The sequence below is a fragment of the Tachysurus vachellii genome, chromosome 1, assembly GCF_030014155.1.
Source record: "Tachysurus vachellii isolate PV-2020 chromosome 1, HZAU_Pvac_v1, whole genome shotgun sequence".
NCBI lineage: Eukaryota > Metazoa > Chordata > Actinopteri > Siluriformes > Bagridae > Tachysurus > Tachysurus vachellii.
This window is the reverse complement of record NC_083460.1, coordinates 39827835-39851023: the sequence shown is the minus strand read 5'-3', so window position 1 is coordinate 39851023 and position 23189 is coordinate 39827835. Positions and strand designations below refer to the sequence as shown.

Here is a 23189-nt window from a genome sequence, read left to right as displayed (position 1 = left end):
ACATAATTTATGTACGAGTCTCGTGTTGCATGTTGACAGAGTTACTGTGTTTATAATAAGGAGCTCACAGTAAAATGATGTGATGAGAAGTTTGAAGAAGGACTGACCTCCTGCTCGGGTTTATTTGCTTCTCCGTGTTCACGCACTGCAGGCACCTCCAACCTCTGTCCATACAAACGATCATAATTTATATAGTAATATATAGTAAAGTGTTGTAATGCCTTTATAATGAAAATTTTAAATAACTAACCTGACTTGTGGATGGGCTCGAAGGAGGATTTGCCAAAACATCTGTAGTAAAAAAAAAAAAAAAAACGTACAATGTAGTAATATATAAAACCAATTTGAACTAGCTAGTGGTAATTTAAAGCGTCTGTACCCATTTGTGGTGGTGCAGAGATTGAGCTGCTTCTGGACGGCACAGGAGACGAGCCTGGAGTCGGGTTGGGCGAGAGAGCTGAAACGCAACCCGATAAATGTTGAGTAGATTTAAATTTACATGCAATGAATGTCAATTAATTTCTGTGTTATAAGAGGAATAAAATGCTTCATAATGTGCAGATATTTAAAAAAAATCATCAACGTTGGAGCAGCAACATTTGCAGTTTGGTAATTACACATCATCCAGGAAAACCGGAACCTTACAGCCGAGTCGAGAACTGCCATCGGTAATTGTCTGTAGCTGTGTGCGGTTGTTACTGTTACCTGTAGGAGATCCTGTGAGGCTAGATGTAGACCGGCGCCCCCTACGGCTCAGGAAGCGATCGCTCACTTTCTTGGCCTCCTCCAGCAGCTCCAGGTTCTTCTGCCGGTCCTGGTCAGAGAGCTGCATCTCTGGAAGCTCATCTTTTATCAGGTCTATCATGTGACCATCATTATCTGTCTCACACACACACACACACGCAAGCTGGATCACCTTCTTCTAGAGCTAAATGAAACTAATCAAAGCATCATCATCATCCTCAGTCCCTTGCATTTGTTTTCCCAAAATAGGCTTACAACCAGACTCTTGCGTTTCCCTACTTCTATAATGACCAAATATGGACAATTACGAGGGCCTGTTCCAAATCTGTACATGCTGGAGTTGTAACTCAATCCGTAAATGCATTCTGACTGGGAGTTCCAGTTCCTGTAAGCAGACTGTTAAGAAACTGAAAACACTTAAGCTTAATCCCAGAGATTGCCACATGTTGATTGAGTAACGTACCTACTGTTGTGATTGGCCCAGACGAGCTGGCGTTCCTCGAGAGCCGGGGTCTTGGGCTGTGAGGTCTGAGAAGGAAAAAACAAAAATATATCCACTGTACAGTATATTAAATCTGCAAACTGTTGGATTAAAGTGTCTTCAATCAGTAATAAATCATACAAACCTGGCTTTCTCCAGAGGCCTCGCTTCCTGCTTGTCGACTTGTCTTGGCAGGACGATAGCAGGAGGCGACATGGTAATGTTGACTAGCTTGGATTCTGGCGGCATAGCCTGAAAACAACATAGTTGAACTTTCTAATCCACACTAATACACACAATCAATTAAATGTTAAATTCTCGAATCAGAAGTACGACTCGCCAGGCGCTCCGATTACAATTCGAAATAGTCGAGTGTGTTATATACTATAGTTTCTATAGTAACAGCTATAGAAAAACAAACTTGAAAAATTGTTGATTTAACATTTATGGAAGGAGTTTCCAGTGTTAGCGCTTTGTATGGGAAAGTCTTCAGGACAGAGGTGTTTGAACTTTCCAGCTTCTTGGTAACTTAGGATAAGCTGCTGATTTTTTGTCTTAAAGGCAGGGTCTCCGATTTTTGAGAAATGCTTCAGAAAACTGAGTCGGGCTGAATAATAAACAAAAATCAAAACAAACGTGTAGCTAATGAGCAGAAAGGGGCGGGGCTTGTCAATATGCGGCGGAGAGAGTGTTCAGTGCGCATGTGTGACTGTTGAAAATTCTTTGTAGCAGGGTGGGAGGAGCTTTGTCTCCACAGCTGCATTAAATTGTTAATTTAATTTACTTGTTAATTGTAAATTGTCACTTTTGTTCCGTGTGGCATCCAACAGCTCATGGGGAGATTCAGAGTTGAGGAGTGCTTGAATTTGTAAGTTTATATTATATTAATTTCTGTATTTCTTTAAATATATATTTGTTATGTAATGCTTAGTATTATTGTTTGTTCCTATTTGTAATCTTTGTGATTGATTTATTTGTTATGTGTTTAAATTCTAAAATGTTGTTTTGCTTGATTTAGATACCATACAACTCTGGTCTCATGATTGCTTGACAATAAAATGTTAAGGAACTGGATTATTTGGAGCTTCTGTGTTTTAATGGGCACACCATCCTGGTAGCACTTTGCCTGAACTAGCATCTATCCTTATCAGTAATTTAGAGTGACATTAGCAGAAAGCGGTTTTAGCATTGACATAGAGGATAAAAACAAAAAGAAAGCGAAGAAAGGTAGGAAGTAGGACCCAAGGCGCTTTTTTCCTTCTCGATAGGTGAGTAACGTTAGTTTTGCTTTGTTACACAGAACTAATATATGCCTTTGTCCTTTGCATGATTATGCTTGTGTGTCATTTTTGCTTGTTTGTTTATCTGCAATCGTATTGTTCTTCCCTTCAGCTATGATAAAGACACATTTCTTTCCATTAGTTGTCTGGGTTACGTATGCATGTGTGGGCGGAGCTATCATACAGGGGTGGGACCCATTTGAGTTAGGGGTGTGTTTGTTTTGGTGATTTTATATGTCAACATTGGCTTTCAAACATCGGAGACCCTGCCTTTAACTTTGAGAGAGAGAGAGAGAGAAAGAATGAATAAGAAAACAAGAAAGAATATTTTGTTAATGTTTCACACCATTACATTGAACTAGAAATGGTTAAAAGGCAAGACATTGTTGTGTTTATGTTTAATAAACTGAAAATTGTAATAGTCAGAAAATTGGTTAAATGCTTCAGGATTTTATGGAACTTTGGGGTTTTTATCCTCATCACATCACCATGTTGTTGATTATTTTCCTAGAACAGCAAATGTTTCATTATGCAAAGACAATTTTTTTCTGACGTGGTTTGTATGGACAGCAACGTGGTTTAAGGCTGTGCAGACTTGTCTCATGGGAAAAGCAGCTCACATCTGTTCAGATCAAAACGTTCAAGGAGAACAGAAATAAATGTAGATGACAAAAAAAAAAAAAAACAAGTTCCAAGCAGTGTTGTATTTTTAAAGATCTCACAAAAGAGTAGGCTTGAAACACGACCTCCCAAAAACTGACCATCATTCTTCCATTAAGCAGACAGGAGAGTCGCTTTTATTTTCTTCCTGCCTTAAAGTCAGAGATTAGATTTTGAGAGTTTAATATAGTCCTGGAGTGGAATCTTATCTGGGTCCTGAACTTTATGAGCCATCTGTGTGGGATGTTTCTGTTCTTACAAGAATAACACGATGGCTTTAACGAAAGCGTGTTTTCTGAAGAGGAACAGAACAGTCGATCCCGGCTTTTTCCTGAGACTCTGAGAAAATATGACACGCAGGCAAACAGGAAGCAAGGTATTTCAGGGCTCAGAAAAATCTGCCTCAATGTCAAAAATGGACAGGTAAAGAATTGGGTGTGAAGATTTGGGGGAAGGAAAGGACTGAAGGAACTGTCTGGGGTAAAAGAGTAAACCAGAAGTAAAGCAGTTCATTCAGATCAAGTTCAGCTGCTTGATGGCTTAAGTCATAATTTTTGGATGGTTTTTAAAGACTAACACAGCCATGTTTACACACGACTTATTTGGGGGAAAAAAAAAAATCCAAAGCAAAATCATTTTTAAACTCATTGCTGAAGTAAAAAGCTATATTTCAAGCCCCATTTCTCAATTTAAAAAAAAAAAAAAAAGTTCTGTATAAATTTCCCTGTATCCAAACTGAACTAAAGATTTCTTGGTAGATTTACAAAACTTTAAATTTCCTTTAAATCACAAGCGCATTCTGAAAATCAGAAATCCACCAATCATGCTCCCAGTATAGCTGATTTACATTTGGCCCCACCCACAAAACTCCATAAAAGGCAAGCATGCAGAGCTGAAAAGAAGAAAATGACAGCTAAGCAGTGAGAGCGCCATCTAAACGCAACAGGTGCTAAATCTATCAGTTCAGCAGTCACAGATGTTTGCCATCAAAACGCTTCCTTCTTTCACAGGATGCCATTATTTTCATCCCAATTGAACATCTAGTCTTAACCGTCCCCATTTTTGGCTTTTTTTCATTAGTCAAAGAATAGCATGAAATTAAATGTGCGTCGTTGATATGAACAAGCGATGTTAAGTTTCCGGTGTACTCTGGATATAAAATTAGACTATTCTGAAGCTGATCATTCGAGAATAGGAACGTTCTCCAAAAATAGATTCCTTCATATCCAGTTTGACCGAAGAAATCAAACGATGCTTTTTTAGCTCCTTAAATACTCAGCAGCTAATGACAGAAAAGGAAAATATTTCAAACAATTTAAAAAGTAACAAGCCAAAATACCTGCCAATTATGCAAAAAAAAAAAAAAACACAAGTTAAATGAAGCTTGCAGATTAAACATGACGCATTTTTTCCCTTCCACCAAGTAGTAAAACGTAATAAAAAGTTCTACAAGATCTTGTGCTGGACTTACAGAAGACGGGGAGCTGGAGTTGCTGTCGACCTCCTCAGGAGAATCTTCCTCCTCTTCAGGCAGGGTGGGCATGTTGGGCGCGGTGGGAGGGCGAGAGCGAGTGTGAGGGAAAAAGAAAGGTGTGTTGGACTCCGGTACCGTGTGATGAAAAGTCCTTGGAGAAGCTGCTTTAGCCGGAGCTCCTGCTGCTCCACATTCGGCAGAGGTTTCTTTCTGCAAGACACCACATCACAGATCTACACTTTTATTCTACACAATTCTGAAGTTTTAAGATCGAGGGCATGAAATGTTTATGGGTCGAATGACGGCAGCATTTTTTTTTTCTCCCTTATCCTCAAGATCCATCTACCAGAGCAACCCGAGAGGAAATGTTTCCTCATGCAGAACTGATCCTGATCTCAGATAGGCCCTTTCTGACAGCACAGTACAGTACATGCAGTAATGAGAAGAAAAATAACATGGCTAGTATTTACAGATTCCTACTTCTTGATAAACAAGATCCTGAAAAATTCATAAAAACAAGAAGTCCCATTGCCGCAGTTGCTGCACTGGAATCCAGTGTTTATGAATCTATAAACGCATTTTAATTGTGTATCTCAGATACAACGTTCCACATAAAACAACTCGCACAAAAAGCTCTCGAGAAGATGGAGCTAGAAGTTCCAAAGCCAAATTGGGAAAACTACTTCAAACTCCCGGAGGAATGAATTCCTGAATCCATTACATCTATTTTTATTTCATCAGAGTGCTACAAAAGCTATCTTTGGGTTCCTGTTAATCTAAACAGAAAAAAGGAAGACAACTGTTTGTGTTCGTAGAGACGAGAGAGAGGGAGAGGGAGAGAGAGAGAGAGAGTTACAGACAATTGAACACTTAAATCCACTTCCTGGAGCAGAAACTTTGGGGAATTTACAGGAAAAGGAATTTAGGTCGTAACCCTCAAATGATAGCAAGAGCTAAAAAGTTAATTTTTAGCCCTCAGCTCTTGTAATTTTTTTTTCTTCTGGGATTGTCATGTCCACTTTTCATTATTTCCTGCTGAGTAGCACTGATCCACACCTTCCTGACCTTCTTCTGTTCTTTATTAACTAGTCAGATGCTTTCATTTTTCTTAATCACATCTGCTGAAACCTCTGAGCTGGTAGCCCATAAAAGGAAGAAGAATCGGATTATGGCGAACGAATCAGAAACGGGAACATCCAAACCTGTGGGGCATCACAGTATTCAACACCATCACCTCTCCAACAAAGATTAGAACCATCATGGGTCAGCTGGAAAGCAATCCCATATCTGCTGAACGTTCTTACCAAAGTGCAGCTGAAGGTCACGTACTGAGCACACGATCCATGAACGTAACTGACAATCACCGTTACAACGTTCATCAACTCAATATCCCTTTGTTTTAAACCTTCTTCCAACTTCTCAGTAGGTGATTTAAAACATTACAATTTGCAAGACTTCCAACAACTCAACGTTACTCTATAATCTGAAACATCTTAGCACTCTGTCACAGTTAGCAGATGTCCATTTGGTTGATAAACCGTCGATCCATTGGTCATCCCATACCAAAGATTCCTTTTGGATCCAATTATTTTGGTACCAAAAATAATACAAAGCAGCGGTGTTTAGTAGTGTTTGTTAGTGCTGCACACTGCATTACACCAATACACAACTTCACTCTCAGGCAAAAAATTCTTTTGGAATTCGTAACTTAATGGTTCCTTACTGGTTTATTATCTAATTAAAGGTTGGTAGATTAATTTGTTAATGAATTAAGGGTTCTGCTTGTAACCTGTTCTTACAGAGAAACACTTAAATACTCTACCTTTCACTTACCTCCGTTTGTAAATGGATAAATACTCCACTTTATTCCCTCTATTGAAAAATACTCTTGGATAAATACTCCACTTCATTCCCTCTAATTGATAAATACTCCACTTCATTCCCTCTAATTGATAAATACTCCACTTCATTCCCTCTAATTGATAAATACTCCACTTCATTCCCTCTAATTGATAAATACTCCACTTCATTCCCTCTAATTGATAAATACTCCACTTCATTCCCTCTAATTGATAAATACTCCACTTCATTCCCTCTAATTGATAAATACTCCACTTTATTCCCTCTAATTGATAAATACTCCACTTTATTCCCTCTAATTGATAAATACTCCACTTCATTCCCTCTAATTGATAAATACTCCACTTCATTCCCTTTAATTGATAAATACTCCACTTCATTCCCTCTAATTGATAAATACTCCACTTTATTCCCTCTAATTGATAAATACTCCACTTTATTCCCTCTAATTGATAAATACTCCACTTTATTCCCTCTAATTGATAAATACTCCCCATTTCTCCTCTTAAATACTCAGAGTATTTAAGAGAGAAATTAGATTTTTTTTCCCCTTCCTTCCATTTCTGTTTCCCTATACTGATAGATACTCTGTTAAATACTCTCTTATGCTCCTTGTACTTATACTCCTTTCTAGTTACAAATACTCCACATGAATTCTTTTATATTTATTAATTAATATTTAAAATAAATTTTGAAAAAAGCTGCAGCAAAATTAAGCATCATGTTTGGGAGAAACATTAAGAAATATCCAGGGTGTTATTGTGGAATATAAACGTAATAAGGCTTCATTTCAAATCACAGCCCACGTGTTTCAGCTGAAAAACAATCAACAGATTAACACAATACAAGAATTTAAAAGGATACAACATACAAATCCTTACCTCTAGTTTTTCAGCCGGTTCTGCAGTCTGTGCCTGACAGAGTTGAACACTTCCACATTCATACACATCAGAACTTTGTGTGTTTCCTGATTCTGGTGTACAGCAAGTCCACTTTGTAAGTGAATCCTTAACACTCCTGTTTGTCTCGTCTTGGCTTCCTGATCTTTCTTCCAAACATCTGCTGCTCTTCACTGTACCTTCACTTAAAAGGAAATTTGGGAGAGTTTGTTCACACTTCTCTGGTTCTGCAGAACACCCTCTCTCTGCACGCTCGAAGATTTCCCTCGGTCCTGATTCTGAACTTCCAGAACTTGCTGATTCTCGGCTCCTTCCCTCGTCTTCCTGCTCACGTTTAGGATCTTTGGTCTCCTCTTGCTTGAAGGTCTGATCACGTTCAACTTCTTCTAGTGAAACTCCACAGTCTGTCTGTTCTTTACACTTTATTAGAGAGTTGTCAGCATCAGCAGGTTCCTCTGTCCTGAAGTTGAACCTGGAGGAAAATATTAGCCTTTATAAATACTAAACAGGCCTTACTAGATGCAATTCATCATTGTGTATAATAACAGTGAAGAACGGATCCTGTTGTATTACCTAAGTGACAAAAACATGTCTTTGTTCAACATGACACATGGACCTTTCATTTCAAACTAAAAGCACTCGGGATTTTAGCAGGAACTCATAGAGAGCCCCTAGTAATTAATCGGAGCTTCAGTGGGTGACAATGTAAACTCTGGCATTTCTGCACAGTCTCTCCTCTTTGTGAGGGGATTTTACATAAACACACACACGCACGACTCATCCTGCAAGAACTGGGAGAATGTAAACACTGACCCGACTCCTTTCTCCTGTGTGTCATGGCGCGTTCGCTCCTCACATGCAGCACTCAGGGAAGTTTCCGGTGTGGGACCGTGAGCAGCAGCAGATCCTCTCTCGCTGCAGTTCTGTGCTGGTGGGATTTGTTTGTTAACCAGTCCCACAGGAAGGTGACCTAAACAGACAGGAACCAGCATCAACATGAGCCCATTTCCTTGCAGATGTTATGATTGTATTTAATTTAAAAACAGAAAGATTAAAACAATTTGACGCTAGCAGGAGCTACAGTTAATTTCTGAGAATATCATGATGATGATAATGATGATGAATATGATGATGTGTGCAGTACTTGAAGAAGATGAAGAGTCTGAGAGAACAATGCTTTCACACTTCACCAGCGGTTCAGACGAGTCATTCGGTGTTCGAGTCGTATCCTCTGTGTCCTGCGATGTCCCCTGAAACACAGATATTTTCAGGTTTTCTCTGGGCTCTTCAAAAAACACCATTCCAATAAAAACCAAAACAGTAAAAAAAAAAAAAAAACTTTGTGTAGCTGTAGCTAATTCAGATACATGAGCAAAGCCAGAGAACTGCAAGAAGCACCCGCATGCACCACATGAACCAGGATACGCCAATCTAGCGCCCAAAGGCATAAAACCTAGAACCATTTACCATTAAAAAAAAAAGGCTTCTGTAAGTGTGTAAAGTAAGAGTCACTTTTCACTCATGACTCTTAACTCTTTTAAACTCACGAGTTTCCTGAAAAGATTCAGACTAACAAATCCATAAAGAAGCTTTCGATTAATTCACATTAGCATTGTTATAAAACTGACTCAAACAGCAACTAGCTCATCCATCTTCTGACTGGAACTAGTGACCATATTAGTGTTATGCCTGGAACTAAAAGTCACCGTCATTAGACTAGAACTAAGTTACGTTACCATTAATCATGGAACTAGTACAAACGCTAATGTATGTAGTAGTTCCATTATTAATGAGAACATACCCACAATGTTTCAATCATAAGACTAGTTAGAATGCTAGTTCCAGTCATAAAACCCTAGGGATAGGATTTAAACTAGTGGTTATGTTTGCATTAATAAATGGAACTAGCATTCAAATTCGTGTTATGACTGGAACTAGCATTCAAATTATCTACATATTTATCTGCACTTGTTCCTTCGTCATTGCATAGTACTGGTACATGGCAACGAAGTTCTATCTATCTATCTATCTATCTATCTATCTATCTATCTATCTATCTATCGACTAGAACTAGCGATTATGTTGCCATTAATAAATTGAACTCGCTCACAATTTAGCATTTTATGAGTTGAACTATAGGTCAGAATCATGACTTGCACTAGCGCTTGCATTCGTATGACCGCAACTAGCACTCACTAGTTTATGACAAACCAGTGTTCAAATTAGCGTTATGACAATCAAGAGGCCATGCTAGCAGTAATAAAACTAAGACTACTTACCATAACTGGAACGAGCAGGCATGTTAGTATTGGTCATAATGTTAGCGTAAACTTTAGGTCACTTTTGCATTATGGCTAGAACCTGCGTTATTAGAAAGTCGTCAGGAGCGATTTTCCGTTAAATAAAGTATTTATTGTAAATTTCAGACTAGTGTAGATTTAGTGGTTGCCTAACGTTTGCTAGCTTGCTAAAAAAACGTTACTAAAGTAATTACAGTGCAGTTAATACAGTGCTGTGAAAGTTGCTAGCTTGTAACAAATAGTAGTTAGCATCGTTGGAGCAGAATGCTGGCTTTATTTTCACTTTTGTTCATTTATTAATAGAGTTATGACGTCAAAAAAAACAAGTGTTATCAGTTGAAACAAAGGGAATCAGTTGAGATTGTATAATACTAGAACAGGAAGTAAACGTTATCAAAAATGTGGTGAATCTGGTGAAATCAGCTCTGGATACAGACAACAATACAACCTCTCTCTTTCATTTTAATTCCAGGATCTCCGACAAGCATCCTAAACATACAGATCTGGACGGATTGACAGTTGTGTAGACTTTGCAACTTTTTTTTGTGACATATATACTGACTTTTCGGTATTGACTGAAGCTCTGGAAGCCCCACCCTTTCTTTCCCTTAATCTTTCTCTTTTGGCCTGTGGCTGTGCCGTGACCCGATATTTCCTGCTTGAAATTTGTGCTGATGTGCTGCCCTCGCTTTCGATCAAGGTAAACAGAGAATGTTGGCGTGTTTGTGTATGTGTAGATATTATTTTAACATAAATTTGACTAACTCTAAACTGGACCAATATTAGCTTTCAATTAGCTATGTTTACTAAGAATAGGTGAACATTGACAGAAAAAAGTGAATGGATTTAAAAAAAAAAAAAAAACTCGTAAAATGTTCTTGCTGTGTTCCTACTTCCTCCATCCTAGGACTACTCATGATTTTATTCAGTTTTTCCAGGATTAAGCATTTTATTTTATTCCACAGACAGCAGCATGTTGACCCACAGTGCAGTGAAATCCAATCACATCTGTTCCTTTGTTGCTTCTCTTGCTCTGGTTGGACAGATGGACAATCTTCTCATTTACTGAAACGTTATTTTTAGTACGCCTTCGTCCCATTCCCTACTCTGAAAAGTTCCGCTCTCAGAAACAAAATAAATCTGTAGAGGATGAAGGAGGTCATGCATCTGCCAGGTCCCTTGGGGTCCCCTTGGAGAAGTTCTCGCTGAGGCTTCATGAGAAAGTGGACACCCGGTCTCCTCTCGGTCTCCGCCGATTATGTAAGCAGCTCCAGCTCAGCAGATTTGCTTAAAACTTGGTGGCACGATAAAGCGCTGACTAAAACGACCTAACGAGCCGAGATGCTCACCTGCCATCATGTTAGAATAACCCCAAGCTTCAACATAAATAAATAACCAGCAGAGCAGAGCAGAGCAAACACTGTCACCATCTCAACCCACCATAACACTTACACTTGGATGTAACATGCCATAGATTAGGATGCAGGTTAGTGTGTTTTGCAAGAACATACAATCAAGACAGCATTGTGGCTTACAGATTACTTTCAGGAACTAGTTAAAAATAAAAGAGAAAAATAAAAATCATCATCATCATCATCATCATCATCATCATCAGTGTAGGTTCCTAAAAAAGTGTCCAAGCATTAGTGCAGGCACGTAATAAATAAAATCCGCACTCAGACTGTACCTGAAAGTCTACAGATCACGTACACTCCCTTCTATTTCTTTCCTCTTCTTTACTCCAGCTCTTGTTGTTCCCCTCCTTCTCCAACTCTTTCTCTCTTTTCCTTTCCCTGATTCAAACCCCCCCCCAAACCCCAGCCTCCCTTTGACTCCTGGGAGCTTTGACCATTTAAGGAGAAGGCTTTTTGTGCCTCTCTGTGCAGCTACTGCTGCGCTCTCTCACCCGACGCTTCAGCAAACTTGAGCTGAAAGAGTGTGTCCCGTGTACCATCGCATGCCTGTTTATACCCTGCTCCCTCTTTACGAAGACACATTACAAAGTAAATAGGGCTAGTTTTTACTTCAACAGTAGATATTTCCAGCAATCTTTACCGACTGCTAACTTTTTTTTTATAGAAACTTTTCCCAAAAATCTGCATTTATTTATGCAAATGAGGCTTTTGTGAAACCAAAAATCATCTTTATGGTTGATGACAGAATTTTAATTTTCTATCAAACTGTTTGTCAGTCAAATAATCAATTGCTATTTCATGAAGAAAACCCTACAGGATGCTACAAAACTTTTTTTTTTTTTTACCTTTTCAGTATAAAAGAAAATAATCAGGATTTTAGTAAAAGTTCTGGAGAAAAGCTGAAAACCTTTTCAGTGAAAGTATCTACATTTAAAAACTTTTTTTTTTACTTTCTTTTACTTTTTTTTCAAGATCATTAAGCCTGATGACTAGCTAGTTCACTAAATAATCAAATCTAATTCACTGATGATTAATAACCCTGTTAGAGTCAAAACTAAGCAACAAATACTGTAGCTTCTAACTAACTAACTCAACCAGCTTGTTAACAAAACCTAACTAGCTATCTGATTGTATCGAGATAAATTTCAATACCTAACTAGCTAAAATGCCAAACTTAAAGTTAACTGAACTCAGTGCACTGCTTTGGATTTGATGAACTGTTGGTTGATATTTCATCTCAGGAGGTAAATGAGACTGCCAAAAAGTTGGAAATCTCAAACAGCCTATTTGTTTTTTTGCTCAAATTTATTTGAGAATTTTGAACATCGAAGTAATAAACACAAGGAGGGAAATATTACTACCAGTGTAAAAAAATAAATAAATAAATAAAAAAAATACATAAATAAACCTGGAAACAATTATTTGTATATAGTATCATTTAGCTTAATCAAGGCAGACACTCTTTTACATAACATAACTTTGCACACTGACACCCGAGACAGTGGTTTGCATAAGTATTCACCCCCTCTATCTTTTCCACATTTAATAGCGCTACGTCCTGGAACTGAAATGCACTTAATTACGGTTATATCTTAAGAATCTACAGATAAATGGGGTGAAAAATTATTTTCCTTAAATATAAAAATTTGAATTACAGCATTGGGGTGTAAGTACTTACGCAACCAAAGTTTTTTAAAGAACCTGAAGACTACCAACAAGCCCAATACTTACAATAACTCATAAGTCTGAGTTAGTTTTAAAAATAAATAAATAAATAAATAAATACATTTTTTCCCCCCCTTGGACATAATGATACTTATGTAAGGCTCTGTAGGATTAGTCAGAGAAAAAAAATAAACATTTATTAAATATAAATAATAAGAACATCATAAAATTTCCTTTAACTGATCCATGAATCAAGTGTGGATGGAATCAACTAGGAATCAGTTTATTCCATCAAGAGATATTTTATCCATAAAAGTATCGGCTGATACTTATAGCTAAACATCCAGGCCATTTTGTTTATTAGTGGAGAAAATAAGAGTTTGTTGTGCTGTAGAGAGGAGAAGAGAGAGGAGCTCTTACCTCTCGGCTGTTATCCTCGGCTTCTGCGTGTGGAAAGCAGCCACCTGTTAGAAAGGAGGCAGTTACAAAGAGGCACATGGGTTTATTTACATCTCACTGTTCCAGTATGCAAATGACCGAGTGTTATAAACCATTAAAACAGGCAGTCTTCTCTACTCTGACGTAATGAAACAGGCTCAGACAAAATGATTGGTGGTCGAGTTTTCCATACTTCTTTCAACTCCCTCTCCATATCTCCGGGCAACAATAACCTGGCAACCATTGACATGAGCTGCTTGATCACACGGCCCATACCGCAGACCCGTGTTTGCACAGACATGCGTGCATATGTGTGTGTGTAATATCTTTAGAGATGGTTGTTCTTGGCTCACTGGTGGAGGACACTGATTTTTTCAAAGTAAAAAAAAAAAGGTCAGGATTGGAGAAACGATTCTGCTTTCTATCTCCCGAACGGATCGGTCACCAGTCGTTGAGATCAGAGACAAGGATGAGCAAGACACACGTTACTTACAGGAAAGACTTTCAGACATTTTGAAAGAATTGTTCCGCAACAAGGGGGGCACGGTGGCTTAGTGGTTAGCACGTTCGCCTCACACCTCCAGGGTCAGGGTTCGATTCCCACCTCCACCTTGTGTGTGTGGAGTTTGCATGTTCTCCCCGTGCCTCGGGGGTTTCCTCCGGGTACTCCGGTTTCCTCCCCCGGTCCAAAGACATGCATGGTAGGTTGATTGGCATCTCTGGAAAATTGTCCGTAGTGTGCGATTGTCTAAGTGAATGTGTGTGTGTGCGCCCTGTGATGGGTTGGCACTCCGTCCAGGGTGTATCCTGCCTTGATGCCCGATGACGCCTGAGATAGGCACAGGCTCCCCGTGACCCGAGGTAGTTCGGATAAGCGGTAGAAGATGAATGAATGAATGTTCCGCCACACTAACACGTGATGTAGCAACACAGACAAGAAGCAAGAAGTAACATAGCCTTGAATGCAGTCATATAGACCTAGGGCTAAATTCAGATGATGGACAACTTTTTCAGATGATTCCCTTTTCAGATGATTCCTTAAAGATCTTACACAGAAATACATTACTGCCTTCAAACAATTTAACACAAATATACAGACATCCAAAATATTCAATAACGACCGTCCCGAGGTTCAGGTTTCTCAAAAAGAAAGAACGTCCTTTCGGTTTTTTTTAGTACTTGCCCCATCACTTTTTTTCTTACAAAGAAGTGAGCTGCTTTGTTTCATTATAAACAGCTCAGGATAGCCACAGATTCCTGTTCTTGGCTGTCAGAAGTGGCACCTGACGTGGTGTTCTGCTGTCGTAGCTCATCCAAGTCAACAATCTCACCTAGATCAGGGGTTCCCAAACATTTCAGACCGCGACCCCCAATATTAGACTGCTGACGACCCGCGACCCTCCCTCCTTCTTTCTCCTCTCTGTGATTTGCGATTTGGTTACAGACTGACAGAGCTAAAATAAAAAGGAACACAATCTCTAAGCCAGGCTATTTCATTAACAAAATTATAGACAAAAGCAAATACATCCCATAACAGTGAAATGCTTACAGACAGAACACGAACAAGCTGTAACACGCATACAGCGTTGGCTGGCGCCTTGGAACAATTATAACTTCATGTATAATTCTGTTGTAATTGTAAACGTATTCAGAAAAAACGCCTAATGTGATGGATGGGCGCTGTGCGCGGAGCAAAGCAGGTCCACTCTAGGTTCAATTTTGGAGATCGCCACCCGCAGGTCATCTTCCACGTTAAGCCGTGACCTGTGTTTATTTTTAATGCAAGTCAGCACGGAGAATGTCTTTTCGCATAAATACATGAGTACATCTGACGAGGCTTTCGACAACCGTGGATATTCGGGCGCGACAGAAACCCAGAACTCATCCAGCGTCTTGCCGTCAAATGCCGTCCTCAGGGTTTCGATCGGTTGAAAGTTCTATCAGCGCATCTTCCATATCTGATGCCAGATGATTTGCCGTGGTTACATTGAATGGTGACCTTAACTGATGTAATTAATCGGAGCAAACATAGTTGTATTTCCAGTTTATTTTAATTATCCTAAATTTATACTCGCATCATTACAACCTTTTATTTAACATATAAAAAAAATAAATAAAGTTTCTGGAAATCATTTCGCAGCCTTCAGACCCTTCTCTCGCTGGATGTTTTTAGTTTTTCGCACCATGCTGTAGAAACTCTAGATACTGCTCTGAGCATCAACCAAACATTAACTGAAGTTCTTGGCCTGTACCTACATGTATTTTTGCATGATTTGCTGATTAGAGAGCTGCACGAATGTACAGTTGGACAGGCGAGCGTTAGAACTGCGATATCTCATGTAGAGGTCACCTAGAGATTAATACAATCCCATCCGGAGTGAAAAATCTAGCGTTCAGATCCTGTAATCTATAATCATCTGTAATTAATTCTAATAACTGATCTGAACTTGCTGATGTGAGACTTCAGTGAGACTCATCCAGTGAGACTTCCATATTAATCCTTCATTTACCTGCTCATTTGCAATGCAAACACAACACGGTTCAGCAGATCGGAGAGGAACAGGAAAAAGAGTGGTGACCTGATAAGAACGGTCAGGACAGGCAAGATGAAGATCTCACTTTACACCTCCATTTACTGCGTCTTCACACGGAAACGAAAGGAGTCGAGCGCCCAGTGTTTCATACCATATTAAACACGGTGTGTTCGAGAAGAAGCAGATGTTAATTGAGTTTGGATGGAAGCCAATGTTGAGGCCCTTGAAGCTCAAGCAGGAAGAGGAAGACACTATTCTCTACCCAGAGACGTAAAATAAAAGCTTAATATAAAAGGACCGATGGTAATTAACGAAGCGCTTACTGTTCGTCACTTTCAGGTTCCAAGGCTCCGAGACGACGATGTCACTGCAGTCTGCTGGATGACGTCCAGCGTCCGATGACCTCACGTCCAGCTGCAGCGAAATACCTGAAGTCTTAAATATATTTGAAAAGTGTTTTAGAAAATTATTTATATTTAAGAATCTAAAAGCTTCTATTTCTTAAAAATAATATTCAGATGTAAACATTTGTATACATCATAAAGATATGAACAACAAAATGAATTATAAAAAAGTAAATAAATAAATAAATAATTATAATAATAATAATAATAATAATAATAATAATAATAATAATATACATATACACCCCCCCCACACACACACACACAAAACTAATGAGCCATTGAATGTTAAGCTGTTCTTTTATTACAATTTAAAAAAAGGAATGTTTAAGGGTTTTTTTTTTTATATACTGAAAAGGAGTAAAATTGTGAAGTCTGTTTAATTAAGTTATACATCTTTAAAATTAGCAATAAAGATTAGATTAACCAGATCAGCTAATGCTACTGTAATTTGCATGCTGATTTGACTAGCAATATTACGAGTAGTCAACGAATAACGAGTAGTTAACAAAAAAAAAAGTCAACAAACCACCATTTGCCTTCATATAAAAAGACTGACGTATAAAATCATAGCTTTGTCAGATGTTAGCTGTAATTTGCACACTGCAGACTCAAGAAGAAAGAAATCTAGCTAGCGTAGCATCTCAGGGGTCTCTTCAACTGATCTGAGGTCAGCCTAAGAACTGATCACCGAGTGGCCATCTTTTGAACAGACAGGACTTTAGTCTCCATATTAAAACGCAAGAACTGAAGTTAAACCTGAGGTAGAAATGAAATGTGTGAAATCTTTAGAGAACCAACCTGAGGTTATAAATATTCTATAATGAAATTCAAATACAACCTTTATAGATGCCTTCAACGTACTCAAGCGCGTCAAGATCCTCTCAGCTGTCCTAGACTGCTTAGTCAATAAATCACCCAGGTTTTCTCACATCTTAGATGTTGATTTCTGCTAGAGATCACAACTAAAATTACACCACATGCCTTTTACATCACAGCAGAGGCCATACCTTTGTGCAGGAGGAAACCCGAGCTTCCAGTCCTCTCAGCTGCTTCTCCATGTCTGCTGTTCTGCACAGAGCTTCCTCCACCTTATGACTAATGGCCTCCATCCTCTCCTTCACCCTCCTCTCGCTTTCAGTCAGCGTCTCGGCAGTTTGCAGCGCCCTCGTCACCACCACCTCCACCTTTCTGAGAGACTCCAGAACTTTCTCAGCAGCGACACGTTTCGTCTCATCTTCAACCTGCTCTGTCTGCAAGGCCACGTCTGCCCTCTGTGTCCGGACACGTGTTTCTCTTAACTCCTTTCTGCTCTTCTGGACCTAACACCATCAGTAAAATGGTGGTTGGACAGTTTTTCCTTTATAAACTCAGTAAGTAGTGACTTGATGTAAAGATGATATTTTTTTCCTCTTAAAATCAGGAAATATTAGTCAAGTGTTTTTTTTTTTTTAATTGTTCGATCTTACCTCTTGGGAAAGCAGACCTTCCCAATACTTCTGTATAAAACATTTGTGGGTGGAGCTACATATAATTTTTTAAAGTTTCAGGGATTTCAACCAATCACATCCAATATGCAAATGATCACAAATTATTACAAAGCTAGCTTTGTTTGACGAACAATCACTGGTTATATTATTGCTTTATTTATATAAATAAAAAAATAAAAAATAAAAAAAAAAGGAAAAAATGATGGAAATAAATATGTTGTGCTACCTTAGTAGCTAACCTACGATGTAGCTTAATTAGCTAACTCGGTTAATTTGTGTCACTTTAGGCTGTTAGGGATGGACATGGGGCATTTCTAAGCTGCAAATTCAAATCCTGGGGGTTCTTACTGAGACTAAATGTGCTTAGTTCTTTTAAATCTAGGTTGTTTTAATAATCTAGAAATATTAGGTCACTTAGAACTTCCTCTTCATCACCTCCATCTGCTCCTCCTTCAGCTGGGTCTCCAGAATGCTGATCCTCTCCTGCATGTCCCTGGTGGTGTCCTGGATGTCTCTTGTGTTCCAGGTGTGCTTCTCGTCCTCCACCTTCAGAGCTTTCCACCAGGTGATGGGCGGAACATTACGCACTTCCTGGTTCTGCCGGTGTGTCTCGATCTGTCTGCGTTCTGGCTGCTGGTCCCACAGAGGCCGTGGCCGCTCCAGCTCTCTCAGACTGGAAGGACAGACACACACACACACACACACACACACACACACACACAGAACCAATTCAAACTTCACCATAAAGTGAACCCTTCTTGGCTTCATTTCTCTCTCATATTTCTTCACGTTTCAGAGATTATATTCAAATCACATCGACCATAAATTTGCATATCTTTTGTTGTTTCTCATTTCCAAAGTAGTCACATGACCTCATTCGCAAACCTTCCCACAAACCATGCTTCCGTTTTCATTATTACAGCTTATAATATAGCCAGAATTCAGTGCACTGAATCTTGTGCTAAATAATTCAAATAAAATGTTGCAATAATGCGGTTCACACTTCTCACATTGTCAGTAGCTGTTTGGAGCTCGTCTTCTCTTGCTGATCCTGAAGGAACCCTTTCTGTAATGAATCATCTGAACGTGCATCCTGAAAAGTGATACATCAATAAAATCAATCAATCAATGTGGCGTTAAACTTGTCCCTTTGTTACAAACTAAACTGAAGTCCTAAACCTGCCAGACTCTTGAGCATGACCTCTGATGTGATCTTGAACACAAGATTATGGAGTCAGGGCTTGTTTTTTTTTAAATATTTTTTATTCATAGTTTCCTCACTAGGATAGCGGTTTAGCAGCTTCTCCTTCTTCTCTTGTTCAAACACCACAGAAGCACGTCGAAGCCGACCCTATAACACACCATACTCTACTTCACTTATGAATACACTTCGTAGCTAGCTAACTAGCTCCTTCAGCATACTTTAATCTCGCTTCTCTCTCTCACTCACTCATTTTCACACACGCACTCATTCACTCACACACTACGGACAAATCAACCTACCATGCATGTCTTTGGACCGGGGGAGGAAACCGGAGTACCCGGAGGAAACCCCCGAGGCACGGGGAGAACATGCAAACTCCACACACACAAGGCGGAGGTGGGAATCGAACCCCCAACCCTGGAAGTGTGAGGCGAACATGCTAACCACTAAGCCACCGTGACCCCCCTAATCTCGCTTCTTTTTTATTTTAATTTTTTTTAAACTGGACAACTTAAATGATTTATTTACTCCTGAGTATCCAGTGTGGCTTGAAAGTTTGTGAAGCCTTTAGAAATTTTTAGATTTCTGCATAAATAAATATGACCAAAAGCATCATCAGACTTTCACACAAGTCCCAAAAGCAGACAAAGCGAACTCAGTCAAACAAATCAGACAAATATTATTCATGGTCTTTTTTTTTTTTTTTTTTAATGTTCCAATATTATATATCTGTATGAGGCAAAATGATGTGAAACTCCAGGTTTAGTATTTAATTTCAAGGTAAAATTAGAGTCTTTGATTTCAGTCAATGGATTTAAAATCAGGTCCCTGTGAATGCTATATCTCTGTTCTTTAAATAAAATGGGGCAAAGTCTGATGTTCACGATGCACGTTTGTGTATGTGAATTGTGGCAAAAACAAGGGAGATTTCTGAGGACTTCAGAAAAGGGAGTTATTGTTACTCATTGGAAAAGGTTGGGGGGAAAAAAAAAAAAAAAAAAAGAGTTTGGAGGAAAATGTTTGTGTGCAAGTCTGATGTTTTGGGTCATTTATGTAGAAATATAAGAATTTAATATTAAACTAATTATTTCTGTTCACATTTTCCTACTTCATTCATTCATTCATCTTCTACCGCTTATCCGAACTATCTCGGGTCACGGGGAGCCTGTGCCTATCTCAGGCGTCATTGGGCATCAAGGCAGGATACACCCTGGACGGAGTGCCAACCCATCGCAGGGCACACACACACACACTCATTCACTCACGCAATCGCACACTACGGACAATTTTCCAGAGATGCCAATCAACCTACCATGCATGTCTTTGGACCGGGGGAGGAAACCGGAGTACCTGGAGGAAACCCCCGAGGCACGGGGAGAACATGCAAACTCCACACACACAAGCTGGAGGCGGGAATCAAACCCCGACCCTGGAGGTGTGAGGCCACCGTGCCCCCCATTTTCCTACTTATGTTTACAATTTTGTAAAAGAAACTACAATTCCCCTGAAGTTCAGTAGACCCTGTTTTAATTTCCAGGCAACAGAAACACAGCACTGGACACCACCATGGGACTTTCCCACAGGGGTAGCTAATAAATTTCAGATTTATTTCTTATTCACCACATACTCACCCGCAGCTCTGCAGACTTGATCTTGTGGACGAAATCGTACAGATCTCTCTGGGACGAAGGAGATTGAAGCTCAGACACCGAGCCAACGTTTTCCTCCACACGTGTCCTCTAATGCCAAAAAAGACATCACTTTTAACCAGGAATTGCCACTCATCATGGGTTGAAAGTCCAACATGCACAGTAAAAACTGGAGGATGTGTGTTTGAGTTTACCGGCTCGGCCTCCTGGATCTCATGGTGTAAGGAGTAATGATTTGGGACGGCAGGACTTTTCAGACTCGATGAACATTTATCGAAACTGCCATAAAACATCAGACAGGTTAAACTGAGCATTTAATGTAATGCGTGAGAGATAATCATGTAGAAACTTGTGACCTTAAGTCAAATTGGTGATTCCATAAATCGGTTGCTGTTCAGCCATCGAAGACTAAACGTGCTTAACTAGCATCACTGCTAGCATCATGAGGACCTTAAGTACATAAACAATCTGCATGTATGTATATATAAAACATACACAAACAATACTTAAACACAGCTTCACTTTTTTGTATAAATTTTTACTTTTAATTCATATGTAGGAACGCTGTAGCTGATTGAAAGTAATTAAATTTTTTCATAAAAATATTTTTAAAAAAGGTTAAAATTGTATACACACACACATCACAACTAAAAAAAATATATACTAATATATACTAATATATATATATATATATATATATATATATATATATATATATATATATATATATATATATACACACTAATATATTATATATATATATATATATATATATATATATATATATATATATTATCACACATATATTATATCTATACACACACACACACACACACACACACATATATACACATGTATGCGCGCACACACACAATTTTTTGCAACACTTTGAAAGTCACTCGGAGAAAATACAGAAGAAAAATGAGTGAACTTCATTTTCTTCCCATGATCTACAGGAAATTCTGATCCTGTGACTTGATCATGTGCACAGATTTGGGTGGACAAAAAAAATATAATAACTATTATTGTTTTCTGCTTTATCATGAAGTTAAATCATTCATGTAGTGAGCTGTGAAGGAAACTTCACTTGTATTTAAAATGTCTATAAAACTTTACATATTGATAAATTGGCAGATTGCTGGGATTTACCTCAGAAGTGTTTGCTGTGAGTGCTCCTGTAATCTCATGAGATCGCACTGCAGACCCTGAAAGACAAAAAAGAAACAAACACGTTTCTATTTAACAAAAACGTGGCACTTTTTTCCACCAATTTTCCGTCAATCATATATTCAATTGAATACTGTGAATTGAGTACGTCGAAGATTCTATGGTAGTCCAGAAAAGTCTCCTTCAGCTTCTGCAGCGTGTTGTTTTTCTGAAAATAACAAAACACACAACCGGTTAGTCGAAAGAAACGAATTCATCGTCAAGATACGACATGGCTGGAAATCAAGGTAGCCAGACTGCTGATACGCTCACTGTTGTTACCCTGCACAATAAGTTACAGTCCGTTGTGTAATAGCTTTTCTGCACAACGCTGTTCTGTGTTTTCACTGTTTTTGTGTACTTTAGCCTTATGCACTGTTGTGTTGCATCGTGTTCCTGAACAAACAGCATTGTATTCCAGTCTATTTATACAGAGGAGTGACAAAAACCCACTTCACTTGAAATAGGTTGTGTTCTCTGTGTAGAAGTGGCATACAACCTCTCCCTCCTCCTCACATTTATCCCTCCCTCCTCTCAACCCCCTCCCTCACTCCTGCTTACCGACCCCTCATCCCTCCCTCTTACTCCCCCTGCCCTCTCTTTCATCCCTCCCTTTTTCCCACCTCCAGCCACCTCTCTCCATCTCTTCACCCACCCTCTCCTACTCCCCTATACCATCTTCCCATTTTCCATCCTACCCTCTCTACCCTGCTAGCTCCCTACTCCTTCCTGCTCTTGCCCCCCACCACCTCTCTCCACCATTTGCACCCCTGCTCTCCTATTCCATCTCCCCTCCTCTCTCTCCTACCTTTCTCCCTTCCTCACTTTCTACACCTCTCTCCCTACTCCATCTCCCATCTTCACCACCTCTTTGCTCTCTTCCCTCTTAACCTCTCCTACATTTCACCCTCCGTCTCTCCCTCCCTAATCCCCTCATCCCTCCCGCACTCCATCTCTTTCCAATCCAAGATCTCATGTGTATCTGCTCACCTTAGTGCTTTCCCTTTCTTTCATTGCCAGTAACACTCGCAGTTCCTCCAGTTCCTCCTACAAACAGTAGAGATCCGTTAAATAGCAATAAAATATTAAACATTAATTACAGAATAAAAACACTTTCAGATCTGCTGTTAGGTAAAAAAATTAACCCAGATGAGCTTCTGTTACCACCGGAAGGTGATTATTTTTTCTATAGCTATAAAAGTTTGGCAATGAAGTGTTAACCATACGTAAATAATTAACCGTTACTATAGAAATGATAACGTATTACAGCGAGCATATTAATATAAACCTGCTCCACAATCTGAGCTGCTTAAAATAAAAAAAAAAAAAAAAAAAAAAAAAAATCAGGATCTTTCAAAAGGACAGTAAACAAACAACCGTACGAGTTCTCACCCTGATGTCCGTGTTAGCTCTTTTCAGCTTGTTAAGCCGATCCTCTGCACTGTTCCTCTCCAGTAGCAGTTTTTCATTCTGAGAGGGAAAAAAA

General features: G+C 39.1%; 1 protein-coding gene and 1 long non-coding RNA gene across 2 annotated transcripts in view; both read right to left on the bottom strand.

The window, feature by feature from the left end:
• mrvi1 (murine retrovirus integration site 1 homolog) overlaps positions 1-20582 on the bottom strand; it is a 31772-nt gene extending 11190 nt beyond the window's left edge. The window contains exons 1-16 of the mRNA XM_060858304.1: positions 20480-20582; positions 18655-18737; positions 18080-18317; positions 17165-17476; positions 16074-16185; positions 13199-13242; positions 8543-8648; positions 8212-8368; positions 7381-7870; positions 4637-4849; positions 1371-1477; positions 1208-1272; positions 706-879; positions 380-457; positions 251-291; positions 108-164 (exon numbers count right to left, since the gene is read on the bottom strand). Of these exons, the coding sequence (XP_060714287.1) occupies positions 108-164; positions 251-291; positions 380-457; positions 706-879; positions 1208-1272; positions 1371-1477; positions 4637-4849; positions 7381-7870; positions 8212-8368; positions 8543-8648; positions 13199-13242; positions 16074-16185; positions 17165-17476; positions 18080-18133 (2010 nt within the window). The 5' untranslated portion in view covers positions 18134-18317; positions 18655-18737; positions 20480-20582. The remainder of the gene's footprint in view (positions 1-107; positions 165-250; positions 292-379; positions 458-705; positions 880-1207; positions 1273-1370; positions 1478-4636; positions 4850-7380; positions 7871-8211; positions 8369-8542; positions 8649-13198; positions 13243-16073; positions 16186-17164; positions 17477-18079; positions 18318-18654; positions 18738-20479) is intronic.
• Positions 20583-20691: 109 nt separating this feature from the next.
• LOC132838629 (uncharacterized) lies at positions 20692-23174 on the bottom strand. Its single transcript, XR_009647670.1, has 5 exons — positions 23096-23174; positions 22694-22750; positions 21813-21872; positions 21647-21702; positions 20692-20776 (listed from the first exon to the last, which is right to left on the bottom strand). It is a non-coding gene; the product is annotated as an uncharacterized LOC132838629 (long non-coding RNA).
• Between the last annotated feature and the right edge of the window lie 15 nt (positions 23175-23189).